The 18,504-nt window shown below is 54.3% G+C and overlaps 5 protein-coding genes across 5 annotated transcripts; all 5 read right to left on the bottom strand.

Annotated features, from left to right (window-relative positions):
- Positions 1 to 3,672: 3,672 nt before the first annotated feature.
- LBRM_20_2700 (lipophosphoglycan biosynthetic protein (lpg2)) lies at positions 3,673 to 4,698 on the bottom strand (the record flags this gene model as incomplete). Its single annotated transcript, XM_001564501.2, has 1 exon — positions 3,673 to 4,698. The coding sequence occupies one exon, from the start codon at positions 4,696 to 4,698 to the stop codon at positions 3,673 to 3,675; it is 1,026 nt and encodes a 341-aa protein (XP_001564551.1).
- Positions 4,699 to 6,316: 1,618 nt separating this feature from the next.
- Positions 6,317 to 7,063, bottom strand: LBRM_20_2690 (conserved hypothetical protein; the record flags this gene model as incomplete). Its single annotated transcript, XM_001564500.2, has 1 exon — positions 6,317 to 7,063. One exon carries the CDS (start codon positions 7,061 to 7,063, stop codon positions 6,317 to 6,319), a length of 747 nt encoding a protein of 248 aa, XP_001564550.1.
- A 1,837-nt stretch (positions 7,064 to 8,900) lies between these two features.
- On the bottom strand, positions 8,901 to 10,094 carry LBRM_20_2680 (conserved hypothetical protein; the record flags this gene model as incomplete). The annotated part of the gene is made up of 1 exon (XM_001564499.1): positions 8,901 to 10,094. One exon carries the CDS (start codon positions 10,092 to 10,094, stop codon positions 8,901 to 8,903), a length of 1,194 nt encoding a protein of 397 aa, XP_001564549.1.
- A 1,462-nt stretch (positions 10,095 to 11,556) lies between these two features.
- Positions 11,557 to 13,200, bottom strand: LBRM_20_2670 (phosphatidylinositol-4-phosphate-5-kinase-likep ro tein; the record flags this gene model as incomplete). The annotated part of the gene is made up of 1 exon (XM_001564498.1): positions 11,557 to 13,200. One exon carries the CDS (start codon positions 13,198 to 13,200, stop codon positions 11,557 to 11,559), a length of 1,644 nt encoding a protein of 547 aa, XP_001564548.1.
- Positions 13,201 to 14,769: 1,569 nt separating this feature from the next.
- On the bottom strand, positions 14,770 to 16,977 carry LBRM_20_2660 (putative exosome subunit rrp6p homologue; the record flags this gene model as incomplete). Its single annotated transcript, XM_001564497.2, has 1 exon — positions 14,770 to 16,977. One exon carries the CDS (start codon positions 16,975 to 16,977, stop codon positions 14,770 to 14,772), a length of 2,208 nt encoding a protein of 735 aa, XP_001564547.1.
- Positions 16,978 to 18,504: the final 1,527 nt, after the last annotated feature.

The raw sequence follows: 18,504 nt of genomic DNA, 5'->3' as shown, positions 1-18,504 counted from the left end.
AGCTCCCTTTGCGAGGGCGCCGCCCAGCACCACGACGCCCCCCCCTCCTCCCCCCACCGGGGGACGGGCTCCAGTGTGGCTCGTATGCCATCCTTGACTGCAGGCGACAGGAGGGGGCCGTGGGCAGAGCCCCGCGGAGCTCCGCACGGAGGCGCGGCCATCGTCGACCTCCTCGTGCGGAGGCAAACGCAGGCAACACGTTCGTCCAGCAAATCCATGGCTCCGCGAGTATGGTCCGCGTCGACGTTCAACCCCCACCTCCCCCCCCAGCACCGCCATCAACTGAGTCCAACGCGCGTGCGCCCTCCACACACACGGCTCCTATCTTGGCCCATCGCGGGCCCTGCCTCCCGCGTGGCCGCGCAGCCGTCGCGGGAGCGCTCGCACGAGTGGCCTGCACCGACTTCGGGTACGCGTCGCCGGGCGGTAGGGCGCGGAGTCAGCATCCGTGTGCAAATGCTCGGCGGCGCTCTCGTGCCGTGCACCGGGAGCGCCTTGACACTCACGGGGCGCGCTCTGTCGACGCCCGGGGCGCGGTCGCAGCGTGCCATCCCGAGGCTACCCATCGCGAACGCTTTGGAGGGCGTGGGGCTGGGCCCCGGTGAGGCGCGAGCGGGGAGCGCTGCCGGGTGTCGCCCTCACTCCCGCCGGCACACCGCCACCAACGCGCTGACCTGCTCCCTTCCGCGCTCAGGTAGCGGTCGCCGCTCATCCCCACCGCCACTCCGCGGCGCACACCACAGGCCACGTCCAGGCCTACGCCCGACATCAGCGCTCCGCCGCCAAAGCAGACCGCCAGTAGGCGGACGCGTGCACGCGTTGAATCGTCGACGCAATTCCTAGTGAGCGCATACGAATGTCCTCATGGTCGCACGTCCCTACCCCCCAACGGCCGCCCAGGTCTGCCCGCCGGCACCACAAGTCCCCGCAAAATGGTACCCGAGGGCAGGCTGCAGGCTCGCGGTCTACCCGTGGAGTGGGGCACTGGGCCCTGGAATGCCACCCAATGAGAGGCTGACTATCAGCAGGCGCCTAGATACACAATGATATGAAAGGAGTAGCAGAGAGGATGATAAAGACAAGTAGAAACACAAAAGAGAAGTGTATGTCAGGAACAGCTTCGCAGGATACTGTACAATCTGAGCAGTACCGAGGAGCTTGTAGGGACTGGCGGTAACGAAGAGCAAATACTGAAGCTAGAAAATGCAATAGCGGTTAAACTCTGTAGTGAGAGTGTTCGGCTGCACATATGCAGTTGTTTGGTGTGTTTTCTTGCATGTATCTCACGTCCAACACTTTAGTAGCGTGCTCGTTAAACAAACTTCCCTGTACCGGTTTTCCGGCTTCTGCTTTACGCTGGACGGTGAGCACAGCGAGAGGAGGAAAAAAAATGGAAGAGCCTCGCTCTTCAGTGTGTCCGCACCCATAGACCTGTCCTTGACCTCAATGCACGGCTTTGCTGCTGCATTGCCGAGACTGCAGCGCCGAACTGCAAAAAAGGCAACAATAAGCCTCGGCTCTTCGTATACGGGCCTGTGGTATGTGAGGAACGTGACGCACGACAAGGCTTGAGGATCACACCCTTGCCTCCTTTCGGACAAGATGGGCGTTCGCGAAGTGACCCACCTTCACCCAAAGAATATAAGCCAAGGCTGGTGTAGCACATCACGGGAGAAAATGCTTGTCGCGCGATACGTTCTCTCTGTCTTTCTTTGTGTGTGTGTGTGTGTGTGTGTCACAAGAGAAGAGGTGAGGTGCTTCTGTGTTGCCGCCGCGTCGAAAAGTCCAGCTTAGATCCACTTCTGGGCACTCTACTCCCTCTTCTCGAAAACCCAAATATGTGTCTGTCGGTGTGTTCCCGTCTCTCTGTCCATCCAACTTTCACCTGTTCAAAGGGGTTGTTGTGAAACATCTTCGATTCATCTCCGCATTCTTTTTTTTTTTGCTGCTTTGCACGTCTCTCTCTACTCACAAGACAAGGGCACAGTACATAACACAGACACACGCAGTAGTGACCCGCAACCGCAGTATCCTCATCGCACCAGTGCAGCGGATCGAACAACAGCGACACACGAGCTTTACGGTCAGCACAACCCCAGAAATTGCTCGCTTAGAAGAGGAGCAGAGGAGCAACGAGCAGGAACTAACAACAAAGGTGAAAGCAGAGCAGCCAAAAATAAAGACGACGAGGCGGAAAAGAGGTAAAAATATGTTTTTTTTTTTCTCTTCTTCACTTTTTTCTTTTTTTCTTGAGGGGATGGGGGATGGGGTATTTTGTTATATTTGTTTCGCTATTGGCGGTGTTGTCGGCTTCTGCGCGAGTGTGGATTTGCATGCACGTGAGCGCGGCATAGAGATAGGAGAAGCAAACAGCAAAAGAGGGGCGTCACCTCCCACTATGCTAAAAGTGTACACGAGCACATGCGTGCATGCTTGCGCGTTGCGCACACTCTCACAGCAGCTCCTCTTGCCTGCTATCTCTCTGACAGGTAGTGGTGGGGGGAGTGATGACCCGCAGCTGCTGCGACTCCAAATACGCGTCACAAACGCAAATTAGATTGCGTTTAGGGGGATCAGAATAGTTAGTGACATAGACGATGTTACAACAAATAAGTACGTAACTTAGAGGGGGTGACTTGAGGTAGTGGGTTTCTGTTTTCCGTTGCGGTATGCGCGAGCCGAAGATGTGTATAAATATAATATAGTTTATTATTGAATTGGGTGATGGTGTCTGAAATTCTGGAGCTGTTTTTTCCCTCCCGAGTTAATGTCAATGTTACCATCCCTACCTAACCTCGGCCAACGTTGGAGGGGGGGGGTAAGAACCCAGGGGGGGGGAGAGGAGGAAAACGAATCCGGAGTTGACATTAACGCCGGCGGAACACCGCCAACAACGGGCTGACCTGCTGCCTTCCGCGCTCAGGTAGCGGTCGCCGCTCATCCCCACCGCCACTCCGTGGCGCACACCACAGGCCACGTCGAGGTCTACGCCCGACATCAGCGCTCCGCCGCCAAAGCAGAGAGCCAGTAGGCGGACGCGTGCACGCGTTGAATCGTCGACGCAATTCCTAGTGAGCGCATACGAATGTCCTCATGGTCGCACGTCCCTACCGCCCAACGGCCGCCCAGGTCTGCCCGCCGGCACCACAAGTCCCCGCAAAATGGTACCCGAGGGCAGGCTGCAGGCTCGCGGTCTACCCGTGGAGTGGGGCACTGGGCCCTGGAATGCCACCCAATGAGATCGACGCCTGTCATCATGGGTGGTGGCGGGCAATCGATCAAAAGATAAAAGTAGAAAGGGATAAGGGGGTTCTCTGTCGGCACTTTTGAACGTGCCTGTTTGGTACTGGCAGATGATTTCAGTCGAGTGGCCGACTTCGAAGATACATCCTGAAAGCTGGTGTTCAAGTGAAAAAAAAAAAAAATAGCATCTGTGGCGTGAAGACGGAACTGGTCAAGCAAATAGGCAGTGCTGCGTTATGAAGCGGCTGTGCTGTGTGGCGTGTAAAAATCACCCATTACTCACAATATGCACATGAATGTCTACTTTTCTCTTGGGTTGTTAGTCACGTGTGTTCTCACAGTTGCTCCTTTTCGTCGCTCTTTGCGCACTATTACCAAGTCTTCAATGGCGTCTAGGGCTTCCCCCGCAGCTGCTGCTACTGCTGTTCACTACACAGATTTGACGGTGTCGATGTTCTTCTCCTCTTCGGGCGCAAGTACAGCAAATGGTGATGAATTCATCTTAGTTTGCTGCCTGTGATTCTCGGCATCGGTGGCGGACTTGGCGCGGTTTGCGGTAATGTTGAGGTGCGTGTATAGGAAGCCTGCAGCGAGGGCGACAACGATGCCCACATACCCTGTGGCAGTGGGGAACTGGTGGAACACAAGCATTCCTAGAAACGTGAGGGGAATTTTATTTAGCGATCCGATGACGCTCATTGTGGTCGGGGAGGTAATAGACATGCACCAGAAGACAGAGAAGGTCATGACGGAGCTCACTAGCACCGAGAAGACGAGCACCAGCTTCCCGAGCGAGGTGGTCTCACTAATGGCAGTCGCAAACGGCATGATTTCACCGACACCCATGACCAGGAAAAAGGGCAAGGACAGCAGGTTGTTGTAGAAGACAGGACCATAACGGCCAATCGAGTTACTTACCGAGCCGAGCATCGTCTTCATGTACAACGTGTACAAGACGGTGGCCGCGATGTTGAGAAACGTCCAGAAGAGACCCCATGGCGTCACCCACTTATCACCCTTGGCGCCGAGGTAGCTGCCAAAGAACATCAACGCAAACGACACGTACACTGATGGAGTTTGGGCCTTGCCGTAGAGGAACTTGTCGCCGAGTGCGATGAAGACAACAGCCAAGTTTTTGATAATCGTCTGTGCCGCGACGGACATGGAGCCTAAGCTCTTCATGGACGTAGAGAGCATTGACACAAAGAGCAGAGTGAGGGGGAGCCACTGCTTCGCCACGTCCAGCGAGAAGGCTGAGTAGTCAATAAAGCGCGTTGCTTTCGCCAGTGTCACAATCATCAGCGCACCACCGGTCTGCAGTAACAAAATTCCAAATGGAAAGTTCATGTCGTAGGTGTTCATGATCAGCTTGTTCACGAGAATCATGCTCACACTGCAGAAACTGTACGCCATGACGGAGAGGGCCGCCTCCATCACAATGTGGGAGTGGTTCATGGGAGATACGGATGTCATCTTTTAGTTACTTTACTGTATTGCGCCTTTGTGCTCCACGCTCTGTGTCGTGGTAAGTACGCGTTTAATTCCTTTTCAAGAGGGTCAAAGCTGCAGATGTGCGCTGCTGTCTCTGCGCTTATTCGTTTTCTTTTTCCTCTCCCTTTGAATAAACACAATTGAGCATAAAGACCAAACATAAAAGGACAGACGGCGGTTTGTGCTTCGCCAATGCTGCGACTCACAGCAGCGGATGTCTGTGCGACAGTGTGGTGGGAGGAGGGAGGAGGCGAGTGAATGACGAACAAAGGTTCGAGTGAAGTACGCGAACTGTACCCAGAGGCGACTTTCAAGCACTCGCTTTCTCTTCGATTTTGGTGCCCAATTAGAAATTGATTTCCTCTTTTTTTTTTCGGCAGTAAAAAGAAAAATCAGCACGATAAAACGCTAAACACAATGGCAAAGGCACAGCTGCGGAGCTGAGAACAAGACAACCGCGCTTGGGCGAGACGATAGACAACAATCAAAACTCTGAAGAGGAAGAAAAGAAATAAAATTGAACAAAAGAAACGACAAATATTACCGAATGAAGAAACGAGGAGGATGAAAAGAGAGGATACACTTGCCCACATGTGCTCACATTAGCACGCACACGGAGTGTGGAGAGAGACAGGGGAAGAGGCAAGAAAGGGATGGTATGTGGAGGCCAGATTGGGCGGTAATCAGGGGGGAGAAGGGGGAGAGCGACGCCATGAAGGGAGAGAGGTGTGCAGTGACCGACGGCGAGCCCAGTGTCAGGAGGTAAAGAGAGAGAGACGATGAGCAGAGGGAGACGTTGACTGGGAAGATTTGCTCACAGAAGCAAAAGTGCGAGCAGCGAGTTTCGGAAAGGAAGTAAACGGAAAGAAGTGAGGCGCGCTCCGCATAACTCACGCCGATCACAAATCAACATGCTGCCTTCCTTCCAGTCTCACGAGAGAAAAAGAGGAGGGTGTGCACCGAAGCTGCTGCGGTGCTGGCGGCCATCAAGTGCAAAATTAGTACAGTATATTTGCCAGCTCGAGGGCAGCAGCTACAAGCACCCCGGAAGTGCGAGGGGGACATGCTTAATAGCGAAAACAAAAGGTGTTGGCATTGGCCGCAGCTTTGAGTTCAACTTCCGTATGCCAATCATACCGACTCTTCTTGTTGCTACTGTGCACGTTGTTGGATGAAACTGATCTATGAGGACAGAAGAGAAAAAAGCATAGGCATGATCGTTAGAAAGATGGAGGATGGGAGTTGGGTAGAGCAATGCAAAGGATGCAGGCCTAAGTGAAAGAGAAGCCACAAATGCACAAACATCTACGATAACGCAAAGGAGCAAACACACACACACACACATACGTACGTCACAGGGGAGATAGAGATGCAAGACAGTTTTCAGCTCGAAGAACAAACATGACATATGCACAGCTACAGTGCCTCTGTGCCTTATCTGCTGCTCATCCGAAAAGAAAACAGTGACTCATTCAGCAGACTCAGAGAGGCTGGTGAGTGCATGTCCGTCTTGCCATGCGTAACCCCTCCTGTGAAAGAGGTGTCTTCTTTCCCTGCATAGTCGGCTGTCATCTGCCATTACTCAGTTTTTCACCCAGCCGTCATCCTTGTACGTTTTTTCGAACTCTGCCACACGCTCGACTTGCTTCTCAATCTCCACCATGGTAGGGATGTAGCGCACTATTCCCTCCTCGACATCGCTCTGTATACGCATCATGGCGTACGAGGGTTTCACAGAGAAGATCTTCACCACGCGGTTCGCCTTTCCATTTACTGCCAAAGCCTTCAGCTTTGTCCGAAATTCCGGTGATAGATTGTGCTGGCAGTCGTCCACGATACAGCTACGCCGCAGCTCCAGCGTGCGCGTCACCTCCTCGAGTAGCTTCTCTTCGACTTCGTCCTCTCTCGTAAAGTTGTCGATGGTGCCCGTAAGACGGCTACGGATGGCATCCGAGGAGACAATGATGTACGACTTGTGGACAATTTCGGTGTACCGTTTCGCCCAGAAACTCTTGCCACTGCCGTGGATCCCTATTAGCATGAGCACCGTAGGCAGCAAGGAGTCTGTTTTTCGCTGCTTCGTCGATCGGTCGCCTTCACCGCTACTTCTGTCACTATCGTCTCTGCTGTTGTGCTTCTTCTTTTTGGGGCTGCGGCTGCTTCTACTGCTGATTCGCTTCGTGCCCTTCGGTAATGGGTGAACATAGCGGTACAAGAAACGAACGACGATAATGGCCAAAACGCAAAAGATTGACACGGCCGCGTTCCGTGCCCTTGACTCCCTCAAGATGGGGAGCTTTTTTACAAGGGCAGCGCCCACCCCAGACATGATGTAGTGTGTCGCTGCCTCCTAGGATATCAAGGTATGAGTGATGACGTGGTGCCATGCTGCGGTATTTCGGTCTTGGAGAGAGAGGGAAGGGAGACGTCCGATCGATTAGATCGGCATGAATGACGTGCAGACTCCGTGTGCGCTCAACGTAGTAAAAGAGGGCGGCTCTTTTGCTTCCCACCAACTAAGACGCCCTCTTTTCGGTTTGTTTTCGTAATTGCACAACGCGGGAGTCGTGTTCCGCAATTACGCACGCACGCCTGTCAAGTTTTGAGATGCAAATGGAACGAGTGAAGGGGCTGTGGACTTTCTCACGACCTACATCGTTTCCGGTCAGTTATTAAGCCTTTTGACTAGCCGGCTTTTGCTCGAAGATGCACAGTCTACTCTTGTCGGTGTCCACCACCAGGTAATCTGTTAAGCGTGTGACTGGGTGTGTCAGCGTAACAAGTACCCAGCTTAGGAAGCCTGCTAAATACGATTTTCGCTGCCGTCAAGGTGGCGTACATAGTGGACCATAAGAAACCACTGGGGCTTGTGCCACTAAAAAAGGGGGAGAGGAAGAGGAGGAAACACATGGGTGCTCCCCATCAGAAAAGGTACAGGAAGGGTGGGGGGAGAACGTGGACAAAGGAAAGCCCACGTTGCTGTGCCTCAGCGGCACAAGGGAGGTGGTCGAATGCTAGGGAAAGCTAGCACAACGCTTCCAACCTCTCACACAAGGCAGAAGGACGTCAGGGGCGACGAAACGGGCACTTGACTCGTCCGTATGTTGGTAAACAAAAAAGAGAAACTCCCAGCAAGCTAACATATTCGCTACCGGCAGCATTCCTCACACGTTAAGCACCGCATACATGCGCAACGGAACAACCACCACAACGGCACAGAGCACACAGCGGCACAAAGCTGTCGTAGAAACTAGCACCCAAAAAAGAAACAAGCGACGCCCGTGCACGCTCTGCATCGCACTCAACTTCATTTACAGATAAAATGCCTCCAAGAGGACTACCAACGAAAAGCAACGAGTGAAATAAAAAGCCCTAGAAGCGCTACAGCACGTGGATACAACAGCGTTGTAATAACCTGAGTCAAGGCGACGATCGTCGATAAAAATGTCCCCACAAGACATCAAGGCAGAGCTCTCTCAGAGAGTCGATGCAGAAGTTCTCTTCCCCTTTTTTTTTCTGCTCGCGAGGCACTACCACGAGCAAGCCCGCCGCCATGCCCGTACACTCGCGAGTGCGAGAGAGGGCGCACGCGCGCGCTGCTCCGCGGCGAAGGGGCCCAAGGGCCCTCCTGCACGTCTGTCCCGCACTGTCCCACCACGCGCTGGTACCGTTAAGGGCCCGTGGCCCCCACCGTCCCATGCAGCAAGAGTGGCGAGCTCCCTTTGCGAGGGCGCCGCCCAGCACCACGACGCTCCCCGTCCTCCCCCCACCCACCGGGGGACGGGCTCCAGAGTGGTTGGAGCTCAATTCTTGTAAAGAAAGGAGAAGGTGGTTTCGCTGTTGCGAAAAACAAAAATGTCTACACGTATACGTATCGACTGTACCATCGGTTTTGCCGGTGTGTACTCATAGGTAACTTGGGGAATATATACGCATTGCTGCACGCCCTTTGCTTAGCACCAGCACACGGGCGCATCTGTGGGCCGTGTATGGTCGTGGCGTGGTGCGGACGTCATCTCGCACATCGACATCATTATTGTCAACCAACATGAGAAGTACTTCCTTATTTATGCATCTATTGCTGCTCTCTTTCGGAGCTCGCCAGTTCAGGTGTCAGATCGAGCATGCCTCTCCCCCCCCCCTGTGTCGGAGAGGGCTACTCCAGTCTATGAGTCGCACTCCATGGAGAGGGTGAGACCGTACTGGACCACAGATGTGTCATCGAGTAAGTTCTTTTGCACCACTACGCCCCAGCGGATGGAGTTGTTAAAGAGCCCGCGCAACGTCGCTGAGCAGTTGCCGTCGCTTTCAGCCTTTGCTGCTACTAAGAAGGGGACAGGAGTGCTCCACGTGGGGATCACTGGCAGCGCAGTCTCAGCTACTTGCGGAGTTAATGGTGACGACGGCGCGCCACCAGAGGTGCTCACTAGTATCGGAGCGGTGCTCTTGGTCTGAATCAACGTCGGTACTCGAATTTGAATCCCTTGTGTGAAACCGAGAGACACCTTTGCAACGGCCTCGACAAGGTCAAAGTTGTACTGGCACGCAACAGCGGTGTTAGACGAAAGTCGTTGTAGCAAGGCCAGACGCGCATTCGACCAGGCATCGTTCGAGCGGACCATTTTCGCGGCAATGGACCAGTTCACCCCAGTGAACCCGGCGCCCACGTACATGACGTCCAGCGGCCCGGACCCCTCTCTCTGCTCCAGGAAAGAGAGCTGTCGCCGCTCGAACCCTGCTCCGAGGAGGAGGTTGAAGAAGGTGATGCCGCAGTCCAACAGAAGATTGCTGCTTCCAAGGCCATTGCGCTGGTAGGCGAGAGACGAGTACTTGTCGCCGCGCTTGTAGTGAATCTGACCCAGCGTCACGTCCTCGGAGGCCGGCATGATGGTATTCACCGACGCTCGCACACCTGCTGTGAGACCTTCCATAAGCTCCTTCACATTTCCCACCACGGTGACGGTGCCGCGGCTGCTCAAAGTGAGCGCCTGCTGCAGTCGGCACACGCGCGGCAAATAAAACTCATATGCCACCTTCATCTTGCCATCCGCTGTACCGTCACGGTGCAGCGCCATTCGAGGAGAGAGAGAAAGAAAATTTTTGACGCGTGTTGGAGTTTTCTCCGCGACGGATGGCGCGGCTGCGAATGCTAGCTTGCTTCCTGACTCCATCTTCGGGGTGAACGGCGCATCAGCAGATATGGTGGCCGCCTCCTTAGCAAACATGTTCACACCAAGGATGGATTCCGAGTACTGCCGCGACTTGAGGGCCACGAAGAGGCAGCTGTCCTCGCGAAATGTCTTTCGGAAGAAGTCATCGACTAAGGAGAGGTAGCTGTTGAGGGTGCTTGGGGCTTCCATCGCTGATAAGTCGATACGTCGTAAAAGAGGGAGTGGGTGGAGCGAAGAGGGCGAAGGCGTCTATGTTAGGTGCACTGCCAAAGCATAAAGTCGCTATCCCACTGCGCTCTTTGTTGCTGTTGTTCTTGTGAATCTACGCAGACGACTGGCTCTACAATGAGTGGCGAGGAACCAGCGAAACAACACAGGCAACACATGCCACACTAAACAACGATCAGAACACCGAGACGAAGAGAGAGAGAGAGAGAAAGAGAGCCCGAAATTTTCTTAAAAGGCGATAGCGATAGAGAGGCAACTGCAGTGAGAAATGGGCCTGTAAGCTCATACTGCGGCACAGGTGCGCACTGTGTGTGTGTAGCTGTGTATGTGTTGGCACTTCAGCGTCGTTGACAGATGATCTATGGAGTAGAGCGTTGCTGCGGATGAGGAGTCAGCTACATGAGTTGAGAGTAGCTTTGCGCAGGAGCTCATACACGTGTGTGCTGCTCCCCGGTGGCGACGAAGAAAAAAAAAAAGAGGAAAAATGCAACCGAGACGGGAGGGTGTGGGCTCTTTGAGTCATCGTTTCCAGGCAATCAGTCGGGAACAGAGAGAGACCATAAAGCAAATGGCCACGTGGAAACAGTAAGGGAAGAGGTGGAGAGAAGGACGGGATTTCCAAAAAAAGGGGGGTGTATGGATTGACAGTGCCGCGCCGAGTGGGGTCCGCTTCCGTAGGAGGGAGTAGGGGTTTGAATGCCACACAGTAGTCACGAGGCTGCACTACAGACACAGGCCACTACGAAAGCGAGCACAACCGTTGTGAAACCTGCCAAAGGAGCGGTGGAGTGTCGCGTGTCGCTAACGTAAAGCACCGCTACGTCTGTTCATGAGCATTCTCTTGCGCAGAGTCTCCGTTGCACATCGTGACACGTGACAACGTACGCTCTCTCGAAGAAAATGACGAATTCACCCAGAGGGAAGTGATGGGGGTAAAGAGGTGGACAGGAGTGGTACAGTGGAGCCTGTCCTGTTCATCTTCGCTAGGTTTACCATGCTGACTGTTTAGTTGGCGCGGAGGCAGCCGATAAATCCTGACACGCAGGGGGGAGGTGTTGGATAATAATAAGGAAACAGGACAACATATCCACAAAGCACCCGAGGGAGAAGACAAGCTCAGTACAAGAACGAATGCTTCCCTGCATGTCATCAGGCGCCTGTGCGGTCCTCGGCGCAGTCCCAATACAGCAGAAGTAGTCCGCCGTTTTCTCCAACCAGCATTCACACAGGTTCTCAGAACGATGAGAGCAGAAGACACCACAAGAAGGCAGAGAGAGACGGAAAGATTTCCGATAGACAGCACAGAGGTAATATATCAGACGCTACCGGGTCAGGAGCAAACGTGTTTCTCGGTGCCGCCTGAAGCTCTGTTTCACCCTGCTGCGGATGCAACGCGTGCCCTCGGTGCAGTCTCCAGCTTACGTTACACAATGATAGATGAGATGAACGCAATGAAACGAGCTGCGTAGTCGTTCGGTTGGACACATGAAATGCGTTTACGATCATATATGGACCCGAGCACAGCATTCTCGAGAGCTTTACGTGCGGTGTACTCTTGCAAAATGTCAATGATGCCGATGTAGTATATTTCCTGTCGCAGTCCAGGCACCTTGTTGCTCAACATGCCACCCTGATCAGCGGTGAAGCAGCGGCCGTCGAGGAACACACCGCTGCGTGCGAATTCAGCAACATCAGCACCAGGTGATTCTAGTCGATCCCCTGCGGTAGTATACCCTAAAGTGGTGATTGTCCTCAATGTGGTGTCTGTCACACTGCGTGTCAGCATACCTAGCAATCCGCCGGGGTTCACAGAGGACAAGGTGTTACCTGTCATCGGCAACACGTGTATGCCAACCAGGAATGAGTAGTCCATAATCATGGATCGCTTCAGAAACTCGCAGTCCTTCTTGACCTGGTCAATCAGCAAGAGCCGCCGTTCCATGCCAAGGTGCATCGGACTATTGATATCGAGGTCCTTCTGCGTGAACGTTGTCCGGCGCTTCTCAGCGTCAGAGGCAAAGCGGCCGATTGTACTGCCCTTCAGGTCGAACTTCTCGTGGATCGTATTGGTGGTCGCAAAGACGTTTTGCATTATGATGAAGATGTGTGTGTTCCTGCCGATGCGAAGTCGATAATGACCCACAAAGTGCGGGAGAAGTGTGAAAGGGTTGTCGCGCACGTGATAATAGTACCGGTGTAGGATTTTGCATAGAAAGTTACTCTCCTGCTCCGTCATCGTTTTTATCACCCAATCGCGGCCGCAGAAGAAGAGCTGCGCAGCCGACTTACCGGGTGTGGGGATGCTGTGCCAGCGACTGTTGCACAGCACGTCACAGTACGCCGTCGAGTCTACGTGAAAGAACTCGCGGATGTGGCGGTAGCACATCGGGGAGAAATCTGTGAAGGTGAAGCTCGCAGGCGGAATGGCTTCCTCGTCTTCATCGTCCTCGTCATCTGTCGAAAAGTCCACAAGCGTCTGTGTTCGTGTCAGCGACCGATGAAGGCGGTTCTCCCGGGTGACAGTAGACTCAAAGATCCCTCCGGATGTTGTCAAACCGCTGTAGTTGCGGTCAATGTTGTCCTCTGACCTCAACATAGCTTCGTCCATGGGGAGAACATGAGACGCCTCGCCTCGTAGGCGGTTTCCTTGCCGATTGGGACCACCGATGATTGGTGTGCGGGAATCTCTCATCTGCTGGCCACGCGCCTTCTTCACACTAGCGGCGTTGGGCCCGCAGCAGGCGATCGTCTCGGCCCGGCGAGACGCGCTGAAGTTGATCGTTGATGCAATGGAAAAGTCCTTCTGTGGGTTCAATGGCCGACGTTTCTCCGGAAGAGAGATGCTCGTAATCACGCGCTCTAGTGCTATTTTCAAGCAGTGAATTACCTTCTTGGTGGCTGCGTTTTGATCGTCATTACCGTCGGTGTTGGGAGAAGCACCCTGTACAGAGCCGTCCGCGCCGGCGGAGCGACTGTCATTCGCTTTATCGTATCCCTCCTCTATCCAGTCCGATTCACTCACAGCCTCCAGCTTCACGGACGCCAACAGCTCTCGGTTAAGAGGCATGCTCGGTCTTCGGGTTTCCGCGTTCGTTTGCACGACAATGACAGCGAAGAGAGGGGGAGAGAGGGAGAGGGTACAAATAAACTACAGGAAAAGGAAAAGGGGCGCCGAGCGAAACGCCGCCCTCTTCAACTGTGTCAAAGAAGGGGGGGGGAGAGCGCAGTGAGAGAAGAAGACCAAAGGTACCGAGATACACGCTGTGCATGTGTATGTGTATGCGTGTGTGTGTGTGTACACAGTCGATGAAACAGCGACCACGCACCGGCGATGCAAAAAAGTAAGAAGAAAACAACAACAAGAGATATGTAAAGCCGGAAATTGAGGAAAGAGGGGAAGAGAAAGTGAGCGACACACCACCGAAGAACGAAAAAAAAAAGCACAAAGATGCCTACCCTGCGAGAAACACCGTGTTGGGTAACCTCAGCACCGAAGAGCGCCGTACAACATCCAAAGCAACGAGAGCAAGCCGAGCTCTGTAAGCAGAACGAAGATAGAGAATGACAATGGGGGTACTACGTAGGAGTAAATGGTGGTTAATTGTGAGGTGTGCACTCGTGTGTACGCGTGTGAGTGGTCTGGGCAGATGAAGTTCGTCCTGAGCAGACGATCACTGCAGCGAAAAAAAAATGTGTGTGCGTGTGTGTGTGTGTGTTTTCATCGAACAGCTGTTTTCACACGCAACCCTGCTCCTAAAGCGCATGCACAATGCACGTGCACACAGCCACTCTGGTGTGGCAACGCGAATTGACGACTGTGTTGCACTGTGATAGGGCAGAATACCTGATTGCTCGCCAGCACAGGTGCGTGAAAAGAGAGAGAGAAGGTCAACGGATGAGCAGCAAGACGATAGAAGAAGAAAGAGAAAGGTATACAATGACGCAGAGCCTTTTGCCTTTCAAAGCGAGATGAGGGATAACTCTGCCACTAAGCATTGCCACGAGTCCATCCGAGAAACAAACTTCCGAGCCCTCTCCACTGAGAACTGAAGCCGCATAGGAATCAAAAAAAAAAATAAAAATGTAGTGAAGTGTCGCAACAGCGGCATAATCGGTCTTCTCAGGGAGCACATATAGGGAATCTTACAATCAAAAGGGCGGCGCATCGTGCCGGAGAGACACTCAGCACAGACGTAGAGTGCCGTTTTACAGTAAAGCGAGTCGAAGGTGCAGCTGCACAGCTTCGTTGGCGTCTTCCGCTGCTCCTCTTTATGGATCTGCATTTTGTTTACTTACAGAGGCGTCTCCGCACAGACGCAAAAAAGGAAAAAAAAGGAATGCGATTTTCCTTCTAAGTGTAGAGCCCGCTCGAACTCTTCGTCATTTCTTTTTTTTTGTTTGTTTACTCGACAAAAGCGCAGCGGTGCCATCATCGCACATGACGTGAAGACACACATGCAGGAGACCAACAACCAAGCGAAGGGAAAGTGAGAACTCCCGGTGCACAGGACAGGCAAATCGCCCATCCGCTTCTGGGTTTCTGCGACCTGTTGGTGGCCGTCCCTCTTTCTTTCTTGCCAGCGGCGCACCCTCGCAGATTCAATAGCGACATGCAATCAAGACACCGTTAAGCAAACTACTTCACCTGCCATGACGTTCCTTTGCCAGTCTTTTTAGCCTTTCTCTTGCCTCCGATGCCGTACTTCTGCTTGATAGAGAAGGCCCGTTTGTCGACCGGTATGACGGGTGCCGATTGGTCCTCGGCACTCTGTGCGGTGGTGGCGCCCATGGTCAACTCCTCTTCGTCGGCTTCCTGAGCCAGCTCGCTGACGCTCGAGCTGCAGCTGTTAGAGACTGCGCCGCTCTCTGTCTTTTTCTCTTCAGCATCCTTCGCAGCCTGGTCCGCTGCTGTAGCTGTCTGGCGGGCGACAAACACATCGGCGCCCGGAAGCTCGACGCGCTGCGGTGGACGAGTAGCGAGAACACGAGACAGGGCTTGCATGGCGGTGAACCACTGTGACGGCGTCGTGTGCGAGAGAAGGGCGGAGCGTTCCGCCTGAGAGACCTCGGCTGGTACCACCGTCTTAACCACACTGGCCAAGGAAGGCAGAGTTCCTGTCATGGGGCGGTGCACGCCTGTGGGGCAGAGGGAGCGATAGAATTCCCACTCCTTCTTTGCCGCTGTCATCGCACCGTCGTTCCAGTCGTCGGCTGATTCTCCATTGTCTCGCATGCTGTGCGCTTTCGCCGCCACGTCATCCTTGCCATTCGCAACGGCATCCTTAACGAAGTCCACAAGGAGGGCGACGTTGTCGCGCACGACCGCCGTTGGTGGCGCGCAGCAACGAAGCAGCTCCTTCGCTGTCGCTGGGAGCTTAGAGGCAATGGCCAACACCGAGGACAGGTGCAGCACAGCCGTGGGTGAATCATCCACCTCACGTGCTGCTGAGTCCCTCCAGTTGAATACGTCGCGCGCAACCTTCTCCTGCACCTTGTTCAGTCCACTAAGGCTGCGGCCCAGCGCAATCTTGTACGTCTCTTCAGGCACCACGTGTGGCTTCTCGTAGAGCTGTAGGGAGAGCTGTTTGCTCTCTTTGTAGACGTGCACGAGCAGATTACCAACAATGGCGCGGCCCTCGCTGTTCAACAGTAGTGCCTTCAATCGGTCATACACGTAGAGGAGAAAGTGTGTGTCTTGCCGCGCGTAGTGCACCATCTCTGCGGACAGCGGCCTTACACGCCAGTCGGCCGTCTGGAACTTCTTGTTCAACTTCACCTGGCAGAAGTGGTCGACGGCAAAGGCGAGGCTGTATGGCATGTGCAGTGTTTGTAGCGCCACTCCAGTGTCGAAGAAGTTCACCAGGTAGAGAGAGAAATCCTTCTGCAGCCACCGAATATCTTCGCGCGCGCCGTGCAGCACTTTAAGAATCAACGGGTTCAGAAAAACCGGCGCTAAAGTCCCCATCAAAGAGCGCAGCTGCAGGCAGTCGACAATGAAGTCCTCCTCGCGAGTGCTGATTTGCATGAGGCAAGTAATGCCCTGATAGCTGTAGAAGTCGTGGTGCTCCAAGTCCACAGCGATCTCGCTTGACAACAACAGCTTCGCGACCATCGCTTGCATCGCCGCGGGGGTATCCACAAAAGAGAGCGGACAGGTGTCCAGCGGCATCGGCGGTACCTCTTCCCGCGGGAGCAGCTGGGACTCTGGGATGACAAAGGCTCTGATCACCCCCTCAAAAGGGTGCTGCCCAGCCACCCCAAGGTGATACTGCCCCGATGCGTCGCAGTAGTGCGGCACAAACGGCGCTACCGAGTTGTCCGGAGGGGTGTCGAACAACAACTGCGGGCGCCGGATGTGGGCCAGAGATACCAGACCTCCGCGCCCACTACTTGCTTCGGCAGGACCAGCAACCCCGTTGCGATGCTGCAAAGCCATCAGTTCGGACCCAAACGTGACGGAGAGCTGCTCCTGTGCGTCGAGCTTACGCCCCTTCACCTCGTCGAGAAGAGAGTCGACGTTTTCTAGAAGCGAGTCGATTGCCTCCATAACAGCAGTGCGCTGTGCCTCAACGAGGTGTACCGCACCACTGCGCGGATCCTCTTCCGAGCAGAGACTTGTACGCCGCCGCTTTGGAAGGAGCTGTGTGCATGCATCCATCAGTGCAACAAGCGTTTCACTATCATCGCGAATATGCTTGCGGAATCCCGGAAAGGCGAGGTGGTACTCGTAGTCATCCAGTGGAAGTTGCGCAGAGAGCTTACTGTACTCCTTCACAGACCCAAAGACAGCGGAAACGACATCCTTCGTCGAAGGAAGTACAACATCACCAGCTTTGGATGGCATTGCAAGAGTCCCTTTTACACTGAAGAGGAGTCGATAAAATATGGCTCAACAGACTTATGTGAGACAGTCACTTCAGATGTAACACTTCACCATGCCACTCGCCTGTTTCTCGTCTGTGGGTGGGCTAATGTATACTCAAATATGCGAGTGAGGTACGTCCGCACGCCACTCCCGTAGAACAAGATGATGGACCAGAAGAGCAGTTGTTGCCCGTGAAGGATCATATCCTCGTGTCATTCAATTATTTCATTGCCGACCCACACACCAGCGAACCAAGGCCACTGACGTTAGTGTACCTGTCCCGAAGAGAGAAGAGACAACACCCTCTCAGCACCTTTATGGCCATCAAACAGGGCGCATTAAAACGCTTATAAGAAAGGTTTGGTCAGTCCTGCTAGTCACACACCACAGAGATAAGGATACAACACTAAGCAAGAGAAGTAGACCGCCTGGGGTGATGCATCCCTGCAAAGAGGCACACCCCCTGCCATACCCTGCTCCCATTGCAGCAGTTACTCCGGCTGCTACTGCAGACGTGGGCGTCCGCGTGGCATCTGCACAGTGGACAGGCCAATACTGCAGCAGCAGCGCTGGCAGCATGAGCGCACCACGGCACGACGCGTGCGCAGTGCTGCATGGCTCCCCACAGAAAACAGATGGCGTCGCTTATCCTGATGTCGCTTGTCTCACTCGAGGCCCACTTGCCCCCTGCCAGCAGGTGCGGTGCTCACCATAGTCGCCGTTCCTCGGTGTGCGCAGCACAGCACAGGGCACGCGCGCCGTCGCTTTCCAACAGTATCCCCGAACGGCGCCCTCAGCGGAAGCAAATTAAGCATTGGGATGGTGTGTGGTATGTTTGTCGGCACAGCGCCGAGGCGCTACGACAAAGGAGCATACCTGAATGACATCACGCGGCGCACACAGGAACACGCACACAAGGGAAGGAGAGAGAGAGAGAGCGGGCTGGCAGCCCGGCGCGGTCGCCAGCAGCAGAAGCCACCACGACCACAGGCTTCCATTCCAGCACCGCGATGAGGGGTTGTTAGAGCGCACCAGTGGCGCAGCAGCAGCAGCGGCACCCACGCCGCATCTCCGTCCACAAAAATCACCACCATACGATGGGCAACGACGTATGAGCAGCGGTTGGGGGGACGTCGCACGGTGGCGCTGGGCACCAGGCCAAGAGCCGCACACACAAGAGCGCCATAAACTAGCCCACCTCCGCCCGGAGAACTTTGTCATGGTCGACGACTCGTTCATGAACATCGATGCGCCGCTCGAGCTTGGCTGGGGAGCTGTCTGGTACGCGCACGACAAACAGGAGCTCCCGACAGATGTGAAGATCAACGCAAGTGCCCCTCTTTATGCCGCTGCTGTCGCCTCTGGACGTCTGCAGGTGATCAGTAGCATCCTTGAGCTGAAGATGGCGTGTGGAGTCGGATTTGTGCAGTCAATAGCTCGAGACTTCTGTCGTCTCCCCCCCCAGAGACACAAATACGTGGCGTAGAGCACTTACGGTCAGCAATG

The sequence above is a fragment of the Leishmania braziliensis genome, assembly GCF_000002845.2.
Source record: "Leishmania braziliensis MHOM/BR/75/M2904 contig, possible fusion of chromosomes 20 and 34".
Lineage (NCBI taxonomy): Eukaryota > Euglenozoa > Kinetoplastea > Trypanosomatida > Trypanosomatidae > Leishmania > Leishmania braziliensis.
Note: the sequence above shows the minus strand (reverse complement) of the source record. Positions and strands in the feature narration are given on the sequence as shown.